Source organism: Hyaloscypha bicolor (genome assembly GCF_002865645.1).
Source record: "Hyaloscypha bicolor E unplaced genomic scaffold K444scaffold_141, whole genome shotgun sequence".
Lineage (NCBI taxonomy): Eukaryota > Fungi > Ascomycota > Leotiomycetes > Helotiales > Hyaloscyphaceae > Hyaloscypha > Hyaloscypha bicolor.
In genome coordinates this window covers 162108-189585 of record NW_020194643.1, presented here as the reverse complement: position 1 = coordinate 189585, position 27478 = coordinate 162108, and the positions used below count along the sequence as shown (strand labels likewise).

General features: G+C 38.4%; 6 protein-coding genes across 6 annotated transcripts; 5 read left to right on the top strand and 1 right to left on the bottom strand.

Annotated features, from left to right (window-relative positions):
* The first annotated feature begins 1511 nt into the window (after positions 1-1511).
* K444DRAFT_571134 (glycoside hydrolase family 76 protein) lies at positions 1512-2688 on the top strand. The gene is made up of 2 exons (XM_024877301.1): positions 1512-1890; positions 1952-2688. The coding sequence occupies exons 1-2, from the start codon at positions 1526-1528 to the stop codon at positions 2598-2600; spliced, it is 1014 nt and encodes a 337-aa protein (XP_024730548.1). The 5' UTR covers positions 1512-1525; the 3' UTR covers positions 2601-2688.
* Positions 2689-4778: 2090 nt separating this feature from the next.
* K444DRAFT_493812 (uncharacterized protein) lies at positions 4779-5024 on the top strand (the record flags this gene model as incomplete). The annotated part of the gene is made up of 2 exons (XM_024873252.1): positions 4779-4912; positions 4937-5024. Coding segments are annotated over 2 exons (222 nt in total), but the record flags the coding sequence as incomplete, so codon positions are not given.
* Positions 5025-5142: 118 nt separating this feature from the next.
* On the bottom strand, positions 5143-7384 carry K444DRAFT_618829 (transmembrane amino acid transporter). The gene is made up of 5 exons (XM_024881404.1): positions 6999-7384; positions 6919-6945; positions 6820-6866; positions 5366-6402; positions 5143-5314 (listed from the first exon to the last, which is right to left on the bottom strand). The coding sequence occupies exons 1-5, from the start codon at positions 7227-7229 to the stop codon at positions 5289-5291; spliced, it is 1368 nt and encodes a 455-aa protein (XP_024730546.1). The 5' UTR covers positions 7230-7384; the 3' UTR covers positions 5143-5288.
* Positions 7385-14262: 6878 nt separating this feature from the next.
* Positions 14263-15730, top strand: K444DRAFT_571128 (uncharacterized protein). Its single transcript, XM_024877300.1, has 4 exons — positions 14263-14636; positions 14687-14871; positions 14921-15041; positions 15091-15730. Exons 1-4 carry the CDS (start codon positions 14335-14337, stop codon positions 15428-15430), a joined length of 948 nt encoding a protein of 315 aa, XP_024730545.1. The 5' UTR covers positions 14263-14334; the 3' UTR covers positions 15431-15730.
* Positions 15731-18573: 2843 nt separating this feature from the next.
* On the top strand, positions 18574-19595 carry K444DRAFT_540852 (uncharacterized protein; the record flags this gene model as incomplete). Its single annotated transcript, XM_024875746.1, has 5 exons — positions 18574-18636; positions 18702-18781; positions 18829-18903; positions 18969-19365; positions 19419-19595. The coding sequence occupies 5 exons, from the start codon at positions 18574-18576 to the stop codon at positions 19593-19595; spliced, it is 792 nt and encodes a 263-aa protein (XP_024730544.1).
* Positions 19596-20660: 1065 nt separating this feature from the next.
* Positions 20661-21700, top strand: K444DRAFT_618825 (flavo protein). Its single transcript, XM_024881403.1, has 2 exons — positions 20661-20802; positions 20890-21700. The coding sequence occupies exon 2, from the start codon at positions 20966-20968 to the stop codon at positions 21614-21616; it is 651 nt and encodes a 216-aa protein (XP_024730543.1). The 5' UTR covers positions 20661-20802; positions 20890-20965; the 3' UTR covers positions 21617-21700.
* The last annotated feature ends 5778 nt before the right edge of the window (positions 21701-27478 follow it).

Genomic DNA, 27478 nt, shown 5'->3' with positions numbered 1-27478 from the left:
AAGTTAAGTACTAAATTTTTAGTACCTAGAGCCTATAGTTTAGCGACAAGTAGCCTATAATTATAGGGCTTCCTTTTCCTCGCAACTTACAAGTCTCATAATTCACTTCTTCTCGCTTTTTACTTCTTTACTTTTACTCGCTCGCCCTCCTCAACGCCCCTCCCCCCCTCCATATACCCTCTCTCTCTATTACTCCTATACTTATATATAATTTTAAGAATTAAAGAGAGAGAATAAATATTTTAAGTGATAGTATTGGCTTAGGGAGGGGTTAGGGGGGGTGTAGGTGCGGGGGAATTTTGGTGGGGTGAACAGTAATCGCCAAATAGTAATCATTAAACAGTAATCTCTAAATCTCGTTGGCATATCTGATCCTTACGGCTTTCCGTAAAGCGAGACGCCAGGGCACGATTCCTGAACTTCAATCTTACGAAAATCAAAACCGTCTCGCAAACATCCTCAAATCGCGAACGAGGCTCAAATGCGCAACTTTCTGACCTCTTATTTTAGAAGACCTATCAGCTTACTTGTGGCTTGCAAAACGAGACTGAAAACACTTGGCTGGCGGGCGCGGCCACCCACCTAAGATTTAAGCATCGTTTCAACCCCCAGCACGTTGACGGTATATCGCCTCATGTTATGGGGCTAAGCAACATTCCCAGCCCCAACTTATGGGACCACGTTGTTTCCTGCCAGCGAAGGAACAGAAAACAAGTCACGATGTTAACAATTCCCTGCCACGTGAGTGACGTGAATGCTGATCTCCTGACCGCTTCCCAAGAAACAGTTCATCGCGTCGTTGACGTTAAAGTTCGACCCAGGATCAGCCATCGAGAACAATCCTGCAGGAACACGTCGATCTCCCAGCGCCCCCCTTGGCGGCGTCCCGAAGATTAGGGACTCTGCCATCCTCTGCCCAGAAGCACATTTTCATCCAATGACAGGAGTTGCGCAAGAGGAACATCGCCTCCGCCGGGCCAAGTTGAGATGATTCTTATGCGAAGCCCCCTGGAGACAGGGCCTTGCTGGCATGTTTGGCCCAAGATGACAGCCAGCGCCTCGCTGCTTCGGAGTTTTGTTGCGGTGCAGCAATGCGAAATGAAACAACCTAGGAACATTCGCCCAATTGAGGGGCAGGGAAGTACCCAAATTAGAGCTTAGTGGTTCTTTGATGATGGAGATGATTTCCTAGAGCAATGCTGTACTAGCTTCCGCGAGTGCGGAAGAGAGGTTAGATCATATTCTCAGAGCTTGTTCCTTCTTATAAAGATGTGGAGGCTGCTGTTTCTGTCAGACATCAAAAGTTTGATACCCCTTTTGGCTTCTAAGCATTGTTGTCCATCACGTGATTACAATGTTTCTATCAACCCCTCGAGTTCTGTCTGTTATATTTTCCGCTGTTGCAATTTGCAATGCTCTTCCTCAACCTCAATCTACCTATCATCAAATAGGGTCAAGGTTAAATCGCCGAGATGCAACTCTGCAAGCTGCATACACGTCATATGCTGACGCCGGCATTAAAGAGATGCTCACCTTCTACAATTCTGCACTCGGAGTCTTTGGCAATACCGACAGCACTGGAAAGTTCACTGCCCACTGGTGGAACAGTGCAAATGTCATCACCATGCTCGCAGACTATGAGAACTCCTTCCCCGGGCACAACTCGGAAATCCTCACCATCTTCGCCAACACACTAAAAGTCGCGACCTCGCCTTTCTCTCCTCGAGGCTCATTCTTGAACACCTTCTACGATGATGAGTTATGGTGGGTGTTGGCTTGGATAAAGGTGTATGATGTCACGGGGAAGGTGGAATATCTTAATAAAGCAGCCGAGATATACGAAGACCCCAAGAGCGTATGGAACACCACACCCTGCTCTGGTGGAATTTGGTTTGTCCCCCTTTCCCTCCCCGTCCCCCCGCCGCCACCTCACTAACATCACATCTTCCAGGTGGGACTTCGCCAAAACCTCCGTGAACGCCATCGCAAACGAGCTCTTCCTAACAGCTTCGGTAAAACTCGCCAATCGAATTCCAACAAACAGCGAATACTTCACTATGGCCATGGAAGCCTACGACTGGTTCATGGCCTCCGGCATGATCAACTCAAAGAACATCATCAACGACGGTCTGAACATCGACGTCAAGCCTTGCCAGAACAGCGGCACAGAAGGATGGACCTACAACCAGGGCGTCATCCTCTCCGGTCTGGCAGAGCTGACTTGGTCCACGGGCGATCCGAAGTACAATAATCTGGCCAATACTTTGGCTACTGCGTCAATGGCTCACTATGCCAACAACTCTCAAATGATCCTCCACGAAACATGCGAACCGAACTGCAGCACGGATCTCTCGCAATTCAAAGGCATCTATGGACGGAATATCCAGTTCTTGGTCAATAGAGCGAATGTCCTGCCGGCGAACTTGAAGACTCAATTTGTGAGCTTTTTGCAGAATAACGCGAATGAGATCTGGGCGAAAGATAAGGGGGTTAATAATCAACTGGGGCTTGTTTGGAGTGGGCAGGCCAATGTGGTCGCGACGGTGGAGACGCAGAGTTCTGCGCTTGATGCGATTGTTGGTGCAGCGTGTGTGTCGTGACGTCGACAAGGGTTGGGGATGGAGGGAAGTCAGTTGATAATATTTGGTGTTTAGATGGAAGGTATACACAGGACAACGGCAAGCGCGGAAAGGTGTTAACTATAGATGGATTTTAGATACCTCTTTGTTTACCTAGCGTTACGAATTCATGACCTAAAACTTGGAGCTTCATGCGCACGTAACAATGTGTTTAGCCACGAGTGAGGTCGAATGCCAACCCGCCTTTCCTACCCCGCCGACGCCACACCATGTAGATCCGGTACAGGTGTTCTGAACAATGTACGGGAGAACTTCTCGAGCGGCGTGGATCACTTCTTGGGGGATTTATTTCAGCCTCATGTAATATGAACAAGCCCAATAACATCACTGCTTAAAGTCGTTTTTCGGCAAAGCAAGTGTGTATCACCTTCGGTCAAGTTTGGAAGTTTGATTTTAGTGAAGATTTTGGCTGCTATGCATCATTTCAGGTCTGCAGGCATGAAATGGGTGGGGTAAAACTCGCAATCATACATTATGGTATAGTAAATCGAGATAAATTCGAATTGTATTGTAAATATACATGCGCAGAGAGAGTACGTTACGGAGATCGTGGCATAAAGTATCGGGAATACAGGGCATTATTTTATGAGGGCCACTAAATGCCCTGTAAGGTCTTACTTTAATATCCCTGTAGCTAGTCCCAGTCCCCTGTAAGCCCCTATAAGCTTACTAAAAGTGCCCTGAAGGCTTAATATGGGCTTATGCAGCTTAACAGGTGCTAAACGCCCCCAAACGCCCATAAATATAGGCGAGTCTACTAATTAATAGCGAGTAAAGGGGGGGTAATTAGCCCTAATACATACCTCTTTATATATACTTGGTTCTGAATTCTAATTCTAATTTATTAAATATACTTTATTGCTTTTCAATTTTAGTTTAATTATTATTATAGCTACTTTTGGAGGTCTATTTGACTTCCCTGACTTATTAGATGGCTAATCAGAGCTCGCCTCTTCTCCCAATTCGTTAGATAACGAATATACCGAAGATAAAAAGGATGTATGGTATAATTTACTATCAGATTCGGATAATTCAGATAATAATTCAGCTAAACCAGCCCTTTTATTACCTGCTTTATTAACTGCCTTTATACTTGCTACTCTTGGGCCCAAAGAGTACTCTACTAGTGCCAGAATCAAGGCTATTTATATACTTGAGGACAAGAAGTCTTTGGGACAAATCAGAGAAGCTATAGGAGTACCCAAAATAGCTCTTTATTAACTCGCAGCTATGGCTAGGGAGCGTAGATAGGTAGAGAATAAGAATATACCTTTAGAGGTCTCCCATATACTTAATATACTAAGATCTGGTCGATCTATAATCTTCTCTAAAGTAATTAAGTATATTTTGAAAGTTATTCTTCAAAATTCTATTATAAAAGGCTTTTCTTATATAATAATTATAAAAGAAGTAAGAAAGCGGGATTATGAGATTATACCAAGAATAATTTAGAAGGTTCTTACGTATATAGGCTACTCTTAATATAAATTAATAGTCAAACCTGGTTTAAATAAGCTAAATATAGCGGAGCGATTGGCTTGGTATTTAGAGAGAGAATATTAGATACTTGAGGAATAGAAGGATATTATTTTTATGGACGAAACTATGGTATAATTGGGAAGTATAAGAGGAAAGAGAAGAGTATAGAGATTATCTGGAGAAGTATATAATAAGTATTATATAAAATAATATTAGAAAGGCTTTTCTGAATTTATATTCTGGGGATTGTTTTTATATAATAAGAAGGGGCCTTGCTATATATGGGAGAAGGAAACTTCTTAAGAGAAGAAAGAAAGAAAGGCTAATTTGGATACAAGGAATTCGTTAATTAAGAAGGCGAATAAACAGAAGTGGGAAAAGGAGTAAAGGAAGTGGCTAAGGGATTAGATAAAGGTATATAGACGGGCTCTTGGAGGGATATAAAAAACTTGGAAGCATAACGAGGCTACTAGTGTATTTGTAGTAAAGAATGGTCGAGGCGGGATTAATTAGTATAGATATTAAAAGAAGATCCTTATTGAGAAGCTTTTGCCCTTTATAAGGGAATACTAAAAGAATTAACCTAATATGATTATTCAGGAGAATAATATACTAGTATATAAATCTTATTACTAAGGAGCAGTTTATAGCTTATAGAGGATTATAAAAATGCTCTGGCTAGTAAACTTACCTAATCTTAATATAATTGAGAAGGCTTGGTTTTATATGAAAAAGGAAATAATAAAGCGGGGGCTAATAACTAATAGAAAGAAGCTTAAAGCAAGGTGGGAGAAGTACTAGCAAGACTTACCCTAAAGTAAGATTCAGGAGTGGATTGAGGCAATTCCTTATTACGTGAAAGAGATAATTCGTTTAGAAGGGGGTAATAAGTATAAAGAAGGGAGGAAAAAGGGGGAAGAGAAAATTACTATATATTAGAATCAAAGTTATTAAAAAATAATCAAAATCAGAGGCTTATTAAGTAATAGCGGGGTAAGCCACACTTTCAGGGGACCCTTATAGGGCTTACAGGGAACCAGGAATAGCTACAGGGAGATTAAAGTAAGACCTTACAGGGCATTTAGTGGCCTTCATAAAATAATGCCCTGTATTCCCGATACTTTATGCCGCTATCTACGTACTGCACATGGTATTCATAGCTCAGCTTCATCAGCATTGGAATGGTGGTGGAACCGCTACCCACTTTGTTAGCACGACATCTTCGACTTGAAGTAAGAGAAACTCACATCCACTATTATACGCCGATATGATCAATGTAACAATCACATACGTTCCCGCAACACAAATAAACCCTCCAGCCGCAAACGTCAACACACTCAACACAAACATCGTCGGTCTGCGCTTCCACGCCCTCACACCGTCACCACTCAGGTAGTAAGAATCATGCAGCCAGAAAGCGCCCGCGATACCATACGTATACCAACTTGCAAACAGCGACGCCGCAATCCCGATCAAGTAGGAGAAGATCGGCACCCCGACAGCCAGGACGAAGGATGCGGCGTTCATGATCAGAATTAGGACGGTCCACGTCCCCCAGCCTATCAAAGTATGGCTGTGCAGATGCTCCGAATTACGGAAGAGGCGTAGGAAGATTAATTTCGCTGCTGTGTGCGCGTACAAGCTTCCAGCGATCAAGAAGTTTGGGATCGCGATGCCGTACGCCGCTTTCGCCCACACGGGTGGCAGGCTAGAGAAACTCGGGCTCACAACGCCGTCACCGAGGTACCAGTGAGTGACGATTGCAAACACTGCGTAATAGGTAGTAGCGAAGATCTGCAAGGTGTATGCGGCTTTCATAGCATCCTTCGGGTTGCGCATTTCTGAGATGAGGATGAAGAACATGAAATGGCCGGCGTACGCAAAGACGGGGTTGGTGACTGAGACGAAGGCATTGACGAAAGTGGGCTGGAGGAACAAACTGGTGGTTCGGCCCTCGAGCGGGTTGATTCCAGCACCGATCATGCCGACGATGCCGGCAATGAGGATGGAGAAGACGCTGGGGACTGAGAGCCATGAGAGGCGATCGAGAGTGCGGGGGAAGCTGAAAATAAGAGTTGGGATGGTGAAGATTCCGGTATAGAGCATGAGGCAAAGGCGGGAGTCTGATAGGACACCCAGAGCGATTTGGCCAGCAAGAAGTTGGCCACCCGTTGCAAAGACTGCAAAGATAACGGTTCCTGCTGAAAGAATTTCTCTCCCCACAACACCAAAGATGATGTACCCTGCATCTCCCATGTTGTGAACCTCGGGATGGTTGAGCTTACTACTTGGTTTTAGTAGTGCTTCTGCTCATGAATGCCAGTAATAAAAGCTGGGGAATCATTCGGAGTAATCTTCGCCCCCTCTTCAGTTAACTACCCTCGGCGCAAGAAGCAAATTTTCCTTTAAGCAGCAGTAGATACATCCATGAAGTCAAGTACCAAGGTGAGCTAATCATACAATAGAATTTGTCCAACAACGAGGTATACTGAGCCCTTGTGGCAAAGCAAGATGGAAGAAGAGAGCGTTCAAACAGCGTGCTTGCCACTCGGGGACACCATCGTGGGTAGGACAGATATAAGATTTTTGCCGGGTTCCCTGCAAAACCGCATTGTTGCAATATTGGTAAAAGTGCAGTGACGTGATAGAAATCCAAAGCTATGAGCGTGAAATGACACGTTATAAACGCAAATGCACTTACAATTGAACCAACAGATAAGCCGTTAAAGTGCCGAAAATGCCCAGAAACTATGGATCAGATCAGAAGCCTATTCTCCTTGAAGCCAGTAAGAATACCTACCACGATAAGGATGACATTAGGAATGAGCTGTTGAAAAGCATTAGATGGTCCCCATGTCTATATGTGCAACGATGACTTACACCAACGACACCGCCACTGCTGGGAAGACTGAGCATGCCATTCGAGACGATCTCGGCAATCATGAGAACGGCCACCAGCTGCCAGCTCAAAGTCTTATACTTGATCTGGTGGGTTTCTTCATTCCCAAAGACATCACGTTCACCGGTGAAATGGCGGTTCCCTGAGGTAATAATTCCATCCTCCTCGTAGGGATAGAGTGGCGTCTCGACACCAGAGCGTTTTTCGTCCATCATTGCGACTATATCGTTGAGAAAAGAAGGAGACGAACATAAGGGATGACAAGAGTGGAGGGGTCAGGGTAATATAAAGACGCTGAAGTAAGAAAATATGCTCTAGGAATGGGACAGTCCTTGGAGCGGTCCAGCCGCGACACGGGTCTGCAGCGATGGTGAAATATCGCTGGGGGAAAAAATAATCCCTCATTGGATTTGCAACACAACAGAATCATGATTTGGAATATCCAACCTATAAGAGGGCGAGAGAGGAGGATTTCCGTACTTGGCGTGTTTTTAGATACCCTCGTCGATGTGTGGTGGTCGTACCGGGATCATAGCCTACCCCTCACATTGGTCCTGACGTAATGCCCTCGGCGCGGGCAAGCGATAACAACTTCGAGCTGGCTTATCTCTCTGCGAACGGTCGGATTTCTCTCCCAATGCGAGTTAGAAGATAATCGGTGACATACATGGAAGAAGTGTTCCGTCGCAATCGCCAGACGAGGTACTTCGGACTTATGAATAATATCTTTTGTTCGTGTTACTCTTCCGATAAGGTGCTTTGTTCATGGGGTGAGACGATACCGCTTTCGAGTTGAAAGCTCGGGGAGGTGGTCAATGGAATTCCGGAGACAGGGGCCCTAACACCCCAAGGTTAGTTAGCGTCTCCCGTCGCGGCGGGAAAAGCTATTAGAGCTGCGAGCACAGGCTCTGGGGCGCAATTGCCCCTATAATCTCGGTTGGGGATTAGCGATCAAAGCGCCTGTAAATTTTGCGAGTGTTCTTAAGCGAGCGGTTAGGGGGCCCCAGGCTAGAAAACTGCGTCTCCAAACTCTACGAAAAGCTTCTGGATTACTATATCTTTGACCTAGGGTGGCGGGAGAACTCTAAATAGGTATTAGTAAGGATTATATAGCAACTTGGCAATTAGCACTTTCAGCTTTAGTGTGAGCACGGAGCTTTCTTTCTCCAACTAGATATTCTAACATATATCTACTGGTCACGATGATGTACAAGGCTGGATTATCTCCATTTGAGAATTCAGCTTGCCAAATTCCTTGGTTAATACTAGAACCTGAAAACAGACATTTCCATCTTGGACGTTCAAGTCCGATCAACGGTCAGTGAGTTGAATGCTCATCTCCCGAAAAGACTGCCGTAATTCGTTGGAAACGATGATTATAGAAGGCTCCAGTGTTTTAATAGCCGCTATCAGAAAAGGGACACCAATTGGAATGTGCGCATTTACTTGGTAGGCAAAGATCCGCTCCGAGAAGCGGGCCTTTTTGTCAAAGCATTGCTGCTACGGGCTCCTTTAAGGACGCTACGGCAACAATTATTTTTTTTGGAAAATTACAAAATCAAAATTGCGATATTTTAAAAATGTGATATTACTAATAATCTACGTAAATCCTATAGTAGAATATAATTAAAACAATCGATCTATATGGTCTTTTATCGCATTCCATGGTGGGAATGCAATAAGGTGGGAAAATCAATAAAATGCACGTGACATGCCCCCTGGTAACTACCTACTAGCCCACTCATACTCCTTTCATACTTCTATTCCTTTATTATTATCTTTAATTTCTTGATCTATTATTATTAATCTCTTCATAATGGCTCGTTTAAAGATTAATTACGATTGCTATCAAGCCCATATACTTTGTTTAATTAGGCAAAAATTATCACATAATGAGATTGCAAAGAGATTAAAGCAGGACTTTAACGTCGATATTTCCCCTAGAACTTTACGCAGTAGGCTTTCCGAATAGAAAGTACCTCCCCAGCGTTCGATATTTGATCCTACTCCTCAGGTAAAGGCTCTTATCGCCTGGCTCTTTTGTGATATCCATACGACTAATGCCAATATACTTGCCAACCTCCGGAGCTTAGGATATAATATTCCTAATCTACGACTATTACAACAAGCTCGCCGAGCTATAGGCCTTCGACGTCGAATGCTTAATTCGCAAGTTGAGCTAGAAAAGGAGCAATTGCGCCATATTCTCAAGCAATATATAGTCGATAAAGGCCTACAAGGTAATACTAGAAGTTATGGCTACCGGCTTCTATATACTTATCTCAATTCCCTAGGTAATAGTAAGAAGTTTTCTAGGAATAGAATAGCTTCTGTAATACAGGAACTTGATCCTGAAAGTATATAATATCAATAGGAAGAGATAAAGGCAGCTAGAGGGGAATATAATATTTATAGGCCGAACTTTGTTTAGTCTATTAATGGCTATTACAAGGTAAGTACAGTATAGACTCAACTTCAAAAATCATTATTTCAATAACTACTAATACATTTGCTTAGCTACGATTTTGTGGCATTGAGATATATACTGGTATTAATACCTACTTACGGTTTATATCTTGGATTTATATTAGAATCTCAAATGGTTATACTATAAGCAGTATTACTTCCTAATTCGGTATAGATATACCCCCTCGGAAATGGCCAATATTCACTTAGTTATAATTCCGGCTATATAATTCTGTAGTATTATAGAGAACTAGTTATTTGAATTATACTTAATTTAGGCAATAAAACCCCTGAATCTCTATACTATATTCTTCTTTGGCCTAATTAATATCACACTAATATATACTTACTTATACCACCTTCTAGGTTGCTATCCTAGTTTAATACCTTGACTTAGTAGACGAAATAGAGATTATTCCACTTTATATTCAATTAGATAGAGGATGCGAAATACCCATAGTTACTAATATCCATTATATCCTTTATAAAGCAATATACCAAACAAGGGATATTAATCCATATCAGTTCTCAGATCTTTATTAGTTTGGGACTAGTACAGCTAATTAACGAATTAAGATATAGTAGGGGCAAGTTACAAAGGTAATTTATTTAGTCTAATCCTATAAAGACTAATTTAATTAGCTAATATCATATAGAATATACTAAATAAATAGAAGATATTTTTTAAGCAACTATACTCTCAAAGGCTTTACTCTTACAAACTTCTCTCCGATTATATAGCTATACTTTTCGTCTATTTACCTATTATACAAGAGCAAACTGAGAAGTTTATCCGGGTTTGGAATATCCATTTAATTAGGAAATAGCCTAATCATCTATATATTATTTCTGGCTAACCCTTCCAGAACTATATGTTTTCAGAGCAAAAGGGGGTCAGGGACTACAGTATTCCTATTAATATTAATAAACTAAACGAGCTATATAAAGGGTATACTAGCTATAATAAAGATATATATTTACCGGAGGTTATACTTAAGTAGTATAAGCAAGAACTTAAGAATACCGGCTTTATACTCCCAATTACAGAGTCTATATATGATTCGAATAGAGAGATAAACCACCTGAGTGCCTATATATATTTAAGGGAATCAATTACCGACCACCTAATTAATACAAAGAATACTTGTCCAAAGCTAGGGCTTTTATTAATACCCAAGGATATATATAATTAGAATCCATTACCAGAGGTAGTAGTAGAATTAAAAGAGGCAAGGCTAAAGGATTATAATAATCAAGATAGTATTCAGTTCATTAATAAAGGGAGAGATACTAGCTATAGAGATAAAGATCTTATCTATATTAGCTCTAATAATAAAGCGGAGGTTAAAGATAATACGGAAGGTACTAGATTTACTATAGATAGTATTACTTTTAATAGGGCAAATGGCAATTAGGTTATAAATAGCCAAGAGTATAGGCAGTTTATAGAGGATAGATATACGTCTGAGCCTGAAGCGGAAAAGGAGGATAATCTAGAAATTCCTCCTGTAAATATTAGACAGTTTGTCCGGTATTAGAGAAGTTAAATAAAGACATATTAATATATATTCCAAAGAAAGAATTAGCTAAAAACATTAATATTTACTAAAGTAATTAAATATAGAAGTTAATAGTAATCTGCTTAATAAGTCAAATTTATATAGTTATAGGTGATTTATTTCCAATTTAATATCAAAAGGTTATATGATTCGCCTCCTCAGAAAATTAACCCCTATCCCTTTAATTTCCATATCCCCTATAATTATTCTATTAACTTATTATTTTGGCAGTAAGGATTTTATAGTATAGATCAAATTCTCCGTTAATACTAGCTTTATTAAATTAATAGTTTTTATAAACTTTTAAAGTAATTACAAGACATATTTAGTAAAAATAACAGGAGTTATATCTTAATATATAGAATTTAATTTTTCCCCCTTAATTCCTATAGCCCCTTACTTAATATTCTATTGCCCCTAATATAGGAAACCATATTTTAAGTAATAATAATACTAGAGATAAATAAAATAAATCCAATTTTAATTTATACTAAGGGATATCCCTTATAGTCCTTGCATTTATTCCTTTTTATATATTAGCAATATGCTACTATCAATAATCTTCGAAATAGGTCCCTAGTATATAAATTCTTTAGGGAAAAAGTTATAGGGATATAGGCTAAAGAATTAAAATAATATTAATATATTATAGTTCTATCCTACTAATTATCTTTATACTACTATTCACTAAACTTCTAGATTTATTAGCTATACTCTCCTTCTAATATTCAATTATAAATCAAATCCTTATTCTTTTATCCCTAAACATTTATAATAGATAATATTAATCTATAGAACTCTTGTTTTATACAGGAGGTACTATACCCCCCCTCTATAATAAAGTATCTACTATACGGTACGATTAACCCTGCTACTCCTCCTCCGGCTCCTATTACTCCTATACTAATTATTATATTAGACGGTATACTATTTTCTAGTCAAACCCAACTTCAAAATACTACCGCCCAATTATTAAGAGATCAAAGAATTAATATCTCAGCTAATTCCTATCCTTTTTACCACCTCCCGAATATAGATCTCTTAGAAGAGGTCCTTAAGGCAGAAGTATATAAGAGGAGGCAGCAGGCTAAGCTCGAACATTTAGAGTAATTATATAGTAATTTCTATCAGGAAGCTCAGGGCGAAAGTATATATCCATCTATTTAACTCCTAATATTAATATATTATTTACTAATTTTATTAGGTTCGGCCCAGAAAAGGAGTAAAGCCTTTGGATCTCTTACTCTCGGCCAGGGGACACGTATAAAGGCCTTTAATAAGGGTAAATCAATAATCCCTCCCACTCCTATTATCGAAAAACGATACAAGGTCCTTATTTCTATTATACTATATATATATAAAATAGAAGAGATCGAGAGTAGCTTTACTAGGAGGAGTATATCTGCTTCAACTATAAAGAAGTTCCTTAGTTTGGAAGAGTACCGGGAGGCTCAAATTATTCAAATTAAGCTATAGAGCATAGAACAGTTTAATACGTATATAAAGCTCACTTATAGAAATACCACTTTACTAATATAGTTTTTTATTATAGTCAAAAACTGGCATATAAGGAATTCGCTATATATTTAGCCAAGGCTTTTTTATTATCAATTCCGTTACTTGAAGACTGGGAGCTTAATCAATGGATTATAATCTTAGAATACACAAATAAAGTCTCTTTTGCAAGTAAAATAAGCTAGTATTTATTAGTATCCTAATAAAATTAGTACTAATATAATTAGATTTGGCCAAAGGACAAAAACAAGAGAATCAATCATATAACTAATCTTATATATAAAGCTAAAAAAGATATTAACGGCTTATTATCTCATTTTAGCTAATTAAATAAGAGTATACCAAAGCATATTTATCTTGTATTTAATCAAGATATTAATAAAATTCAAGAAAGAGATAACGAGATTCAGGATGAGTATAAAAGGAGGAATAGAGAGATGCCTTTACTAAATTATACCCCTTCTTTAGGGGGATCTCCTGATATTACCCCTAATACGATATCTATATCTATAGCTATATCTATGGTATTTTCTTTACCTGCTTCGACTCCTAATCAACAAATCGAAGCTATATGGGAGAAGGTTTCTCCTGCAGAGAATAGGAATGGGTCAGGTGACGACCTTAATTTGGACGACCTTGATTCGGACGATATGCCTACGCTAGGAGCTAGAATTACGGTTTCTCCTGCTCCTGATCCTACTCCTGATCCTGCTTCTGTACCTAGTAAGTTAATAAATTTAAATATACTAGTAGATCTAACGTTTTTACTAGCATTCGCTCCCGCTCCCGCTCCACCCACTCAACGTCCTCTGAAGTCTATATTAAAGAGGAAGCGGGAGGTGATTATATTAAGCGATAACGATGATAATTCAGATCTTGACGATGGAGAGAAGGAATTACCAGGGGATGGTGATTATAGGCCGGGGAATAGGCCATCAAAACGTAGGGGAAATCGGGGGCAGTTCAAATCAGCGAGGGCAGGGTAATATTATTAGGGCATTTGACTATGATGTATGGGGTTTGTTTATTTGGCCATAATTAGGTGTGTTTTCCATATAAATGCGGCCAAAAAAAAATCGCGATTCATCAATTTTGATTTTCCAAAAAAAATAATTGTTGCCGTAGCGTCGTTAAATCAACCCGTAGCTGCTCATTATTACCATATGATACTCCTCGATTTTACTTTCGTCAGTTTTCTTATAAATATTATTCCAATTAAGCTTGTCCCTGCAACTCACCTCGATATGGAAAAGTCCCGGGAATCGGTTCTCACTTCCGTTGTGAAGTCGGATATTTGGTCGGCATGTTCTTGTGGCATTGCGCGATTGCTTTGGGTGTCTGGGAACTCTGTTTCCAAAATCACGACCGGTACGGACAGCACTGCTAACATTTCCAAGGGTAATGCGTGGAGAAACGATGTGGAGGTGTAACATAGTTGTGAAGCCATCTCAAGTCGTATTAAGGCTTTGGTATCTCCTGGGTTTTTATTGGGCGAAACCCACATCGAGCAGTCGTGGCTGTGAGTTATCCCCGACATCAGCCGTACGCTTCGGCATGAACGCGGGAGATGCATGGCGATTACTCACCTTGCTTTTCTCACCGCCAGTTCAGAATTAGCACTCCGGTTAACCGGGTCGAAGGTTCTAGTTTCTTCAAATACTGGTCCTACAGGCCATAGACTGCGGTGCGCGCTTCTCGCCGCCTACGTGGAACCAGCATTCATATTCATACAAAAGCCATAACAGAATTCCGAAGATGGGCAGGGAGGGGTCGAAGTATGGCCACGAGCTCTCTTGCAACGATATGGATACTCTACGGCTTAGCTGTCGTGATCATGGTTATTCGGCTGGTCCTGGGACGATTGTGCAAGCAGAAGTTTGACGTTGGTGATCGGCTTACTCTCGCTGCAATTGTGTTCTCCATAGCACGGATTGCTTTCACTCATGTGCTTGTTATTTGGGGGACGAATAATATCAGTGATGAGTACAGAGACACACATCATTTCAGCAAGTTGGACATTTACCACCGGGAGATGGGTAGCAAATTTACATTAGTGGCGCGATCGTTGTATATTTTGCTGTAAGTGGGGAAGTGGATTTACTCCAGGGATCACTGACAAGTGGATACAGTCTCTGGACGCAAAAGTTTGTACTCCTGGAGTTCTATAAGAAGTTAGTGAAGGATATGCCCTGGGCGAAACCAACTCTCATTTGCTACTTGGTAACATTTATTATCACGTTCTGCTTAAGCATTATTTTCACATTTGTGGAATGCCATCCATTCAGCCTCTATTGGGTAGTAATTCCAGATCCAGGCAAGACCCTATTCCTGATATCAAAAACTGTGCTTATTTACATGAGAAGGAAAATGCAACGAAGCCATAATTCAGCTGTTTGTTGTTGGCATCCTTAATATGTCCACGGATCTACTGCTCATAGCTCTCCCTATCCCTATCCTTCTCCAAGTCCACTTAAGTATTATCAAGTTAGTCGCCCCTATCTCATCATAGTGGGAATTGCTCATACGTCTACAGAAAAGTTCAACTGGGCTTCCTCTTCTGCGTTGGTTTCGTGATCGTTATTATTACAGCAGTTCGAATACCTCGTACGCTCAAAAATCCGGGCTCCGAGACCTTTCGCATCACTTGGACAACGGGCGAGTTTCTTGCAGCAACATTTGTGGCAAACGCGCCGACATTGTACTCGTTTCGGAAGCGATTCGAAAGGAGGAAGAAAAAGCCGTTCCGAACATTGGCAAGCAGGCCCCGAGGCGAGCCGGTGCAGATTCAGGATTTAGATAGTACGGCCAAGTCAAGAACCCAAGGGGGAGCGGGTGAGACTCTTGTGGGCTCAGTTGATACCGAACACACTTAGCAATACGGGAGGCCCCAAACCAAGATCCCCAGTGATAGGCCGGTAATAAGACAAAGAGTAATTCACGACATCGAAGGCACGACGGGTTATAAAACCCTCGACTGTAGTTGAAAAGAGGCGGCCCGGAAGATCCTACCTTTCAAAACAACCCTAATATTGAACCAAAGTGGTAGGAGATGCTGTCACGTGACTGATTCGCCACGCCGGGCCATAAATCTCCACGAAGGCTCATGTATATATAGCTATTTCTCAGGAATCATCCTTCATAAAACTCAACCCTCCTACTCGTGGGTATTCACTAAGTTTGCCAGCCTAGCAATCAGGGGGAACTTGGGCTTTCTGCTCTACTCGCAACCAGGTAGCAAAGAAGGTATCAAGTCTCCCAACATGGGTACCTCAGTACCTAAAAATACATTTCGGGCCAGATGGCCAAAAGCAGAAGGGTTCACCTACCGACGACACGCTACAGCCACTATGAGCCGAAGAAGACGAAGAGACCCTTTCAGCAAAAGGGTTTCTACTTGATGCAATAGAAGGGTCGGCAAGCAGAGTATCCTTCCCATAGTCCATATATGAACGAAATCAGACTCTTGGCTCGTCTTTATGCGACGGAGCTTGGCCCCGAAGGAGTGGCAGGTTTTATAGGGAAACAAGACGGACCGGCTTCGATTTTTAATACCGATGTACGAACCTCGCCCGCCGCCTCGCCGCTCGATGGCACAAAAAGTTTTGGTTGACCCGTTTAATTCTTTACTTTCGCCAGCACATTCCCGTTGCTAGAGGAGCCATAGACCTTAAGGATCGTGCAACTTTCTCCATGGCTGTTAGACAGCGGTAGAGAAGACGGTGTTTCCGACTAGTGGCGATTGTGTCGGCCTTGGACCCTTGACTTTGCGGCCGGGGCAAGTCGTTGTTGTGCTCTTTCAAGGCTCGTCTCCGATCCTTCTACGGTCTCTGAAAACTATGAAATATCTCTCTAAATACGTTGGCGAAGCATACTGCCACGGTTTTTATGTACGGCGAGGTTTTCGACCCCAGCACCGAGGCCGACCTGATGGCGGTTTATATTGAGTGAGATAAAGATTTTGCATTTATGAGCTCTGAACTCAATTTTAATGTCGGTGTTAACAATTTCTACACCTTGGTAAATAGGAGGGATCCATACCGCTTTGTTGAAGACTGCTTACGTTAGAGGGATAAGAAATTACATAGGAGGATATAATTGAAGCCAAGGGTAAGGAACCCTGCTCTTGCCGGTGTCGTCTGTGTCGAATGTTTCCTGGTGAGCGTGGTGCCACTGAAGAAGTCTCCTCGAGATACTTCCTGTTACATAGTGAACTTTTCCCAGGGTAGTTAAAAATCACCCTCGGTCACACCCCTCGTATCTGCCCGGCCACCGCGACTTTCTAGGATGAGGTTCTGCAATTCGGAAACTTTCCGGAAACTGTCCGCAAGACTTGTCCGGAACATCCGTGGGCAACCGCATGTTTAATAAATGTATTAGCCGTAAAACAAGGAGCTCCTCTGATCAACGGCGGCGCCAAGCTCGAGCGAGCGGGAAGAGTGGTGTTGTTCCCACGAATTTTGACGACCTGGAAAGTCAAGCCGGCCTTAGGAGTTTAACAACTCAGTTTCGCAGTACAAGGATAAGGATGGGAAGACCCGAATGCGAGACTGATTAGGGCGACACAAGGTCGCGGCAAGGCTAATGCAGAGAGTTTAGCGCCCATGTCAGTGAGTTCAGGAGGAGTTGGTGCTATTTTTAAACATCGATTCTTATTCGTTCCTCGAAAACGGCGAGGTCTAGGTCTTTTAATATTAAACTCAGGGATGTCTCTAGTCAGCTCTTCCGGCACGAATGGACATAACCATTACAGACATTCGACGTCCAGCGTTTGTGAGGCATCATGATTGAAAGGTGCTTAGGGGTATATCACGTGAGCCACTACATTACTTGAGCGCCATCTCTTTTCCGTGAACAATAAAGCAAGACTCGCTGGCCTCAGGTACAAAGATTGAGTCCTTGCTGATACCTAGTTGAGTCTTGAGTAACTCTCCGAGTTGTTTTGATGGCATTTTGTGTTGCGGAGCACGTGACGCTGTCCGAATCTCGCATCTCCACTCATCATCATTTCCGCCAGCCCAATTGTACAAGGCTCTTGTACTACTGCTCTCAGTGGCGACTCACTTACCCCATGCATGCAATATTCTGTGCCTCATTCCAAAATCGACTACCAACCTCGTATCTTCTCACCCACTCACCTCTCCCCATCTCCACCAGAAATAACAACCTGCCTCGCCGATTTCTCCCGTCCAACTCCAATCTCAACTCCCGTGCTGCAGTCAGCACGCAGTTCTACGGCGAAGCATCAAAATACTCCGCCGACAACCAGGTATGTGATGAGCTTTGACCTTTGCGGCGTCGGAGCAGGAGACACAACCTCGAGGCTCCAGGCCCTCAACGACAACCTGCACATCGCGTCCTTGCACAGTAGCACAGCATTTTGTAAGCGCCCAACCGTTCAGCAATTTTGATCCGAGCTCTGGGCACAGCTCGAGAAGCTGCGATCCAGTAATACAGATGGAACATTTGGCATCAATCGGTCTCGCTCTCAGTGGGGCTTATTTGGGTCTGACAAAGGTGTGACAAAGGCCTCGGCAGCTGCCTTTCGGGTCAAGCTTTGTCCTCCCCGATACTTGGAATGTCCATAGACAACGTTTCAGTGAGATGTTCTGGGGTCAGGTGGTAGGGGGGCGGTGCAATGGTGTGCGCATGCAGGGGTGGATTGCGGGGAAGCTGCAGAACAACAGGGGAGCCCCGCATTGTTTCGGCGAGCAGAGAGTCCCATTATTCTCCACATCGTTGGTGTTTTCTGGGGTTTTTGCGAGGCTGCTGCGGGAATAAATGACCTGTGTTGTTCCTAGAGCTGGAGCTCTTTTTCTGTTAAACTCTGACTTCGTACTTCGTACTTCGCCTCCTCATTTTGCCGGTCGATTTAAAAAACGGGCAGAACTCCAAATTTCAAGGTCGAAAAGTTTTCGAACTCAACAGGCAGTGCTTCGAGACTACTACAATGGCTACCAATGGAGTCGCGAATAGGAAGGGAGAAGATGATGGGATGATCCACGTCACAGATGATAAGATGGGGGGCAATCTCTCTTATGTGAAAACAGGAATGACGATCTCTCCTGAGCTGTTCGAGAAGGTCTGACGCCCTTTCAAGCTTTCCAGAGTCTCAGAAGTTCAGGGCACTAATTAGTGGCACAACAGCTCTACCTTACCCCAAAGACCCCTGCAGTTGGAGATTTCCGAAAGCGTTTCGCGAATCCTACACCTTTGGGGTTGATGGGGTACGAATTCGATCCCAAGACGAGATGATTAAGGACTGACTTCTTAGATTCATCATTTCTGCTACGACGTTTGCAGCTATCATGATGGGCTGGGGTGGATCTACAACACTTGTTGGAGTTGCGTATGTTCCTCTTTCCCGTTCCCTCCTCTCGAGGTACAATCCCTAACCTGAAATCCTTTTCGCAGCGGCATCTTCTTCTTCACCGGTCCCGTCCTCCTGCTTCTCGCCTTGATTTTTGAATGGATAATGGGTAACTTCCTATCCATGATGATAATGGGTATGTTTGGCGTCTTCTGGTTGTCCTTCGGCGTCCTCGAAACACCCTCTTGGGCCATCGCAGCTTCCTACTCCCCCACAGGCGATGCAGCCGAAGGCGCCGCCTCAAAAGGCTACAACGCCGCCGTCGCACTCTATCTTCTTGTTTGGGGATTCTGGTTATTCACTACGTGGATTTTCACGCTCAAGACAAACACGGTTTTTGCCGCGATTTTCTTCTTTGCGTTTATTAGCAGCTTTCTCTTTTCGGGCGCGTATTGGAAGGTCAGCACGGGGGACTATGGTATGGCAATGAAGTTGCAGAAGGTAAAGATCCATTCTCCAACTCAGTTTCCGGGAGCCCAAGCTGATGAAATTAGGCTGGCGGGGCAACATTCTTCATTCTCGCCCTTCTTGGATATTATATTACCGTTGTCATGATGGCGGCAGAGATGCGAATGACGATCAGCCTTCCTGTTGGAGATCTGTCGCATTTCTGGCCCACGCACCCAGGCGACCTTGCCGATATGGAGCAGGGCGAGGTCAAGGCGGAGTGAGGTTGTTGATGGATGTGGGGCTGTTTGGTTGCAGTGAGCAGAACATGTGAGAATGTTGGCGCAGAGTCGTATTTTGGTTCTATGAGATGGGATTGGTCCTGTCTGCAGAGTGCCGTTAGGAGAAACATCAAATTCATGATCACTTTTATGCGTCCTTGTGTACTTCAATAATTGGAGATAAAATTAACTGTGCAAATTTCAAATCGAGGTGTCTCGTTCGTCTGCTCTGAATTTGAAAATTCTTTGTCGTTGCCTAAGCTAGGTAGCCGGGGGGGGGGGGGCTAACTATATCATATCTGGGGTTTTACGTGACTATGGTTAGCAGCGGCCTATAAGTGCTGATAACGCCAGGAGCGCAGTTCTTGGTTATGTAACCTTCTGCCAGAATATGGTGTAACGTAAATTATCAGCTAGTGAAACAACAGCCAGGGAGTGTCGATAGCACGTGATCGAGGAGAACTTGCCATTCCTTTCCCACTCCTTGTGCCTACTTCGTCTTGCGGGTTGCGATTGGCCATGTCTGATGTAGAGTACCTTGAAGTAAATATCCAATTCGTGATCGTTTCCGCGCTTGGGCCGGTTAAGTGATTGGATTGGATAGAAGGTCGTCGTATTTTATGAGCTTTCCAGGCTTCGTAGGTTTGGACCTGGATCCGGAAACCAGTTGGAAGATATCTCGTTGCCGAGCTTGGCAAGCTTGGCAAGTGCCCGGGAGCAAGATATCCAAGGAGAGTCTGGCACGTGACTCTGCCTGCCTGACTCTTTTCAACCAATCGGATAATTTAGCTGACTCTGCTTTCTCCAACCAATCCCCCAAACCCCTATCGCCGTCATGTCAGCCCTGCATATTTGTACCTGTCCAGCTCCGATTATATTCCTGACGGATTTGAGGATAACATTTGCTCAGCAGAGTGAAACTTGTGTTGATTTTTCGGCTCTGGTATGATGTATTGCCACAGCCAACCAGGACAGAGAACGGCACCGGCAAATCCAGGGGTCCAAGTAAAATTGAATTACTCATCTGGAACGGCACGCTCTGTTCTGGACACGCCTCTGCCTCGATATCAACCTCCTCCGTGCGGTGTTGGATGTATCCACCTCACTAAAACTTCACGGATTAAGCCTCACCATAGCTCCACATTTTTCAAATCTTTCTAAGCAGAAACGATTTTGCAGATTAGGCATTCCTGGTTTGATGATCACATCCGTAAGTATAAAGTTGGTGACCTTCCTTTCATATTCACTATCAAGGAAACAATTCACCTTTCTCTACTTCTAACTGCATCATATCCAGCACGAAGTATTTCTCACAACCATCTCTAATCCTTCCTACCACCCACGAAAGACGTACAGCCAGCCAACAATTCACGATGGCAACATTAGCAACCACAGTTCCCAAGAAAGTAGCTCTCATCATCAGCAGTACACGCGCCATCCGCGCCGGACCTGAAGTCGTCTCCTTCATCCACAAGATGCTCCTCACCTTACCTGCTACCCCGAAACCAGAAATTTCTATCCTCGACGTCGCCTCCTTCAACCTCCCCGTATTCAACGAGAAGATCATGCCTGCCATGGTGCCCGCGCACGGCAACTTCGAATACGAACATTCCAAGAAGTGGTCTGCAGCGATCGCAGCGTTCGACGGCTACATCATCGTCTCTCCCGAATACAATTTCGGCCTGCCAGGCGGTGTTAAGAACGCGGTTGATTATTTGTATAATGAGTGGATTGGCAAGCCAGTTTTGATCGTTACGTATGGGATCACGGGAGGTAATGCGAGCAGTGAGAGCTTACAGAAAACGTTGGCGGGTATGAAGCTAAGGGTTGTGGAGACGAGGCCACAGTTGTCGTATGCGGGTCCGGGTATGGGTGACATGCTTGCTGCTGCTGGGACTGGAAAGTTGGGGCAGAATACTTTGGAGTTATGGGGGAAGGAGGGGAAGGAACCTTTGTTGAAGGGATTTGGGGAGTTGGTTGAGTTGTTAGAGACCCCTGTGCCGGAGCCTGCTAAGAGCGGGTGAAGATACATCAGTCGTTTTAGATCGATTGGGTGCTTTCGAGCTCTATCTCAACAGCTCGGCGAATAATTAGATCTGGTTTCTTCGTCTCAAATGACACAAAGTAATCAAGACTTTCTGAGAGAGATGCTTCATTTGACTGTCTAAGAGGTAAGTAATGACGTTAGATAAATAGCAGGTTGAAAGAGGCAGTTGTAAGCTTGGTGGGGTATCAAAGATATAAATGGTGCGGAGCAGGAGCCATTGATGGCGGGAATGTGATGTTGACTGAAGATTGTGAACTATCTTCACTGCGTCGACCCAAGCTCAAGATTGGTTGGAAAGAAAATTTGGTTTTAAAGGTTAGAGGATGTAACGTTGTGGAAGCGTGGTTTGACGGTGTAGATACTGAGGCCCACAGCTAGCTAGCGGACAAATCCGAGAAGCGAAAAGTGATTTTCTGATTTTCTGATTTTCGCACTGGCGCCCCGCACACCCCCCCCCCCCTCCCCAAGGCAGAATTCCTAATTAGGGGTATAGCACCCACACGTGACTTTTGGCTTAGATAATATAATAATAGTAAGGCTACTCGCTTGTCTAATTAACGAAGTGAGAGCCCATACTACTATGTGAAATCGTACAAATTACTATAGTCAGGTAACTATAGGCTATAAGCCCTTCTAGGATAATACTATTAATAGGGTCTAATAACTTCCTTAATATTTCCGAGATTAGAAATAAGAAAATTAAACTATTAAAATAACTAAGAAGCTAGCTAATTACTTTTTTTTTGGTAATTAATTAATAAAATTATATAGGAATAATATTACTCGAGTAATTTAGTACTTATATTATAATAGTAAAATATATCCTGAATTTAATTCCTATTAAATAACTTAGTGAATTTTATTAAATCTATTACTATATTATAAAGCTATTACTAAATAGGCTTATATAAATATTAATTAAGAAGAAATTATAAATAGATTAAAAGATTTATATAGAATCTCAGTTAATCTATATATAATCTAATAGTAATTATAAGAATAAAATATTCAAATATATATTTAAATAATAGATATATCTTTTTTTTATATATAGATTATAATTCTATATTATCTAGAAGATATAGATAAGGAAATACTTAAGGATCTTAAGGATTATAATTATATAATTTCAATTACTGGAATTATTTATATATATAAGAAGCTTAGTCTTATTTACTATATAACTATAATAAATAAGTAAGCAGTAAACAAGTAACTATTTATAATACTATAAAATAAGCTAAATAATAGATAGATTACAGGTTATAAATAGTAGTATTTATATATATATTTCTATTAATAAGGTTTACTAGTAATCCGGTTAGTTTTTCTATATTTTACTATTTTGTTCTAGCTTAGAAAATTAGAACTTTATTTATTAATATATTTTATTATTTATAGAGAGAGCTTATATATAATATTATAACTTCTGGATCCCGAAGTAATTATACTATAAATATAACAGATATAGTCTAAGAAAAGAGAATATATTATACCTGAACTAGACTGGGTTTAATTAATTAATAAATATAATAAGCTATTACTATTTAGGATTGAAATATATATTTATATTAATATTTATTTATATAATATTATCTAAATATATATTAGAATCTCTAATCGGATTACTTATTTAGTTATATAATAGTATTTTCAGATTTATACTTAAATAGGCTATTACTCTTATTTCTTTAGGGCTAATTAAGGCTCTAAACTTTCTTTTATTACCGAAATATATTTTGTATTTTTATAAATAGCTAATCTATTAGTTATATATATAAAAAATTATTTTATTTCTAGGAAAAATATCGAGAATTAGTAGATTAAATCCTAATAATAAAAGCTTTAGAAGAGCTAGCTATACCGGTAGTATATAAGTAATTCCGTTTTCCTATATTTATTCTTTATTCTTTCTATTATTAGAAAAGAGTATTAGATACTAATAATTATACTACTTTTTATTAAAGCTATTAAATCTAGTATTATAATACCGGATTATATAACTAATTCCGATTAGTATATATAGAACTATTTTCAGAAACTGGCTTATACCGGGAATTATAATTACTAATACTTATAGGACCGGATTACTTTACTAGTATTTTATATATAATAGATCTAAAACGAAATATATAGGTTTATAGATTTATAAAATATTTATAGGATTAGAAAAGACAGATCTAGGCCTAATATAATAGCCGGTAAGCTATTTAGACTATATATAAGGCCCTTAGGCAGAATATAGTACTAGGGTTATTTTATAAATATAAAGCTTTATAATATAATTCTTAATAATTATTTAGTTTAAAATAAGTAATATAATCTTATATAGTTCTATATAAATAGTTTATTTATATACTAATATAGATATTAATAAGTTTCTACTAAGAGAAATACTAGAATAATATTATTAGAAGCTTATATTTTATAGTATAAATATAGCTAATATTTATATAGGAAATACTAATAGAAATAGTAACTAATTATATATTTAAGCTTATTACTAGCTCTAATATATAATCCGGATATATATAGCCTTAGGGCAGCTACTAATATTAGAAGAGTCCGAGAAGCTAACTAGTAAATATAATATTATTATTATATAAAATAGAATTCTTAAATAAGTTATTCTAATAAATATAAAATATATAAATAATATATAAGCCGGAAAGATACTTATATAGTTCCTAATAGTTTAGGACTTTATTTAGGAATAGCTCTTTATTAGTAATACTTCTAATAATATAAAATAGTTAAATAAGCTAGTTATAAAATAACTAGATATATTAAAATAAATATTATTTATTATTAAATATATTATTTTCGAAATCCTCTTTTTACTTTTAAAAATAGTACTAATAGAATTATTAAGTTTATTTATTATATAAATATTCTATATTTTTAAATTCTTATTTCTTAAAATAGTACTACTATTTCTTAAAACCTATTCTAATATTATATATTCTATAGCCAAATACTAATATAATAATATCTAATATTATAAATTCTATTAATCTACTAATAATAAATATAATATAGAAGCTAATATTTTATTTATCTAAAATAATAATATTAGTAGATTTAAACTTTATAGCTCTGGAATTCCGTTTATATCTATTTCCTTTTTTATATCTGAAATATTTTAGATTTCTAGCTCTTTTTAGTATTCTTATTTTATATCTTTTTTTCTAGAAATATTTACTATATCTATTTCTCTAGTTATTATTACTATATAGCTACTAGGTACTAGTTCTATTCTATTTTAGGCTCTTCTTACTTTAATAGTTCTATAATTATTTCCTTCTATATTTCCTTTTATTATAAGCTATATTACTTAATTTAACTATTCTTTTAGTAGTATTTATATTATTATATAAGCTTAATAGGCTATAAATATAAGAGTTATTTAGGCTATTATTTAGGCTATAGCTTTTTATACCGGTAATAGGCTATCTAGAGTCTTTTAAGGTCTTATAAATCAAAATATAGCCGGATCTAGTCTTATAAAATTATAGATTATAGTTTTATAGCTAGTTTTTTATAAATAGATATTTAATAATATAAAGAATTAGAAAACTAAATAAAGAACTATTTAATTTTCTAAAGAAATTAGTAATAAGTTTTCTTCTATTTCTTTTACTAGATTTTTTATATAAATTCTAATAGATATTTTTTAATAGATAGTTTTCGATTCAAAATAAATAATTAAATCTTTTCTATTCTTTCTAATATAGTTTCTTAATAGCTATTCCCTTATTTCTTTTTCTATATTAGTAGACCTATTTACTATTATTAATTTATTAATAATATAAATAAACTAGTATTTTATACTAGTTCTAATAATAAAAGAGCCCAGGAACTTATAGTTTTACTAGGTTTTATTTAAACTATTTTTAATCTTTTTTACTATAATATATATCTGGGCCTTAAAAATATCTAGATAATTTTCCTTATTTTATATTAGGATAAGACTTTATATAAAGATATTTGTTTTAAAATCATTTATAAAAAACTATAAAATACTTAAAAAAAAACTTTATATAAAGATCTCTATTTTAAAATTACTTATAAAGAATTAGAAAATACTTAGAAGATATAGTAATTTAAAGAGATTAAATAATAGACTAAAGAGGCCTAGAGAGCCTAAAAGAATATTACTTACTAGTATAAATATAAGACTTTAAAAGTAAAAAAGGATCTAATAAACTAGTAAGTAAATAAAGATATATATATAATTCTTTCTTTTAATTCTAGTTCTTATTCTTTATTTCTTCTATAGATTCTTTTTTATTTTTAGATTTAATTAACTTATATATATTAGAATTCTTTTCTATTTACTAATTTTTAGGAATTATAAAATAATATAAAAAGTACTATAGAAAGTATTATTAAAGCTAATCCTAATAATAATAATAATAATATTAAAGCTATTAATAATAATAATAGTAATAGGCTATTATATATTTTTTTAATTTTACTATTCTCTTTTTTAGTAAAAGGAACTATAGTTAATCTTATAAACTATATTAGTATTACTTTATAATAATAGATATATTAAAGATATAAATATACTTTTTTTTTTATTAGATATAAAGAATTAATAAATATAATATTTTTAGTTTTATAAATAAAACCTAAAATACCCGGGCTATTACTAGTATTCTGCTTATTATACCAGATAGAAATCTAACTATTATTATTAAACTTTCCAGGCTAATTAATCTTATCTCTCCTAAGCAAACCTATTATATAAGGTCTAATAAATTATATATAAATATTTACTAAAATTAAAATAGTTGAGAAAAAATAAACCTAATATCTAATATACTTTTTCTTATATCTTATAATTAGTTTAATACTATTTTGGGTCTTATTTCCTTATAAATATATATATATTTAGAATTTAGAATTAATACTTTAAAGTAATACTCTTTAATTAGTTCTTATATAATTTAAAAGTCAGATTACTAAATTTAATATTTTTATAATATTTAAATCTATTTAAATTTATAAAATCTTATAATTATTAGGGCCTTTATAATTCTTTACCTTTTAAGTTTAATATTCAAATCATATTATATATTCTGTCTTTAATATAAAAGAAGCTCCTAAAAGTCTAGGGTTATAAAGGGATTTTTATATTAAAAATATATTAAAGATATATTATATTATAATAATAAAATTACAGGTATTTATATATAAATATATAATATATTAGACTAGCTATACTAAAAACTATACTATATCTATATATAAAGTTACTAATTACTTTATATTAATACCGGATTTATATAATTCTATAATTCTATATAATTAGCTAGCTATAGAAAAGCTCTAAAGCCCGAAACTTATAAAGAGTCTTAAGGGCTTTAGGGCTTTTGGACTATTACTAGTATCTAATATTCTTTGGAAAAAGAATATAATATATTCTATAATAGATAACCTATTATAGACTATTTAATCTTTAAGTTAAATGGGAAATCTAAAGGCCGGGTTTATAATTCAAGTTTTATTAAAATTATTAAAGTCTTTACTAGCTAGTATTATAAATTTAATATAAATATTATAGAAATCCTATAGGTTTTATTCTAATTTATCTAGAAAGTATATATAGTATATTCCTATATTTATTCTATTAATATTTATATATAATTCCTAAAAGCCAAACTATTATCTAAAAGGGAAATAAAAAAGCTAAATTAATACTTTTAAAAACTAAGGCCTTAATAAATCTATCTAGAAAAGCTTACTAATTCTTCTAAAAATAACTCAAATTCTAATAGGCTAGAAAATTTTGAGTTTGTTATATATTATAATTCATATAACTAGAGACAGGAAC

Excerpts from the sequence above, each read along its gene's own strand:
- K444DRAFT_618829 (XM_024881404.1), bottom strand. The coding sequence starts at position 7,229 with ATGGACGAAAAACGCTCTGGTGTCGAGACGCCACTCTATCCCTACGAG. Across the intron at positions 6,867-6,918 it reads CTAATGTCATCCTTATCGTG|TTTCTGGGCATTTTCGGCAC; the intron begins GTAGGTATTCTT and ends TCTGATCCATAG. Across the intron at positions 5,315-5,365 it reads ATCGGCGTATAATAGTGGAT|CGGTTCCACCACCATTCCAA; the intron begins GTGAGTTTCTCT and ends CAAAGTGGGTAG.
- K444DRAFT_571128 (XM_024877300.1), top strand. The coding sequence starts at position 14,335 with ATGGCCACGAGCTCTCTTGCAACGATATGGATACTCTACGGCTTAGCT. Across the intron at positions 14,637-14,686 it reads CGATCGTTGTATATTTTGCT|TCTCTGGACGCAAAAGTTTG; the intron begins GTAAGTGGGGAA and ends AAGTGGATACAG. Across the intron at positions 15,042-15,090 it reads GTCCACTTAAGTATTATCAA|AAAAGTTCAACTGGGCTTCC; the intron begins GTTAGTCGCCCC and ends ATACGTCTACAG.
- K444DRAFT_618825 (XM_024881403.1), top strand. The coding sequence starts at position 20,966 with ATGGCAACATTAGCAACCACAGTTCCCAAGAAAGTAGCTCTCATCATC.
- K444DRAFT_571134 (XM_024877301.1), top strand. The coding sequence starts at position 1,526 with ATGCTCACCTTCTACAATTCTGCACTCGGAGTCTTTGGCAATACCGAC. Across the intron at positions 1,891-1,951 it reads CCCTGCTCTGGTGGAATTTG|GTGGGACTTCGCCAAAACCT; the intron begins GTTTGTCCCCCT and ends CACATCTTCCAG.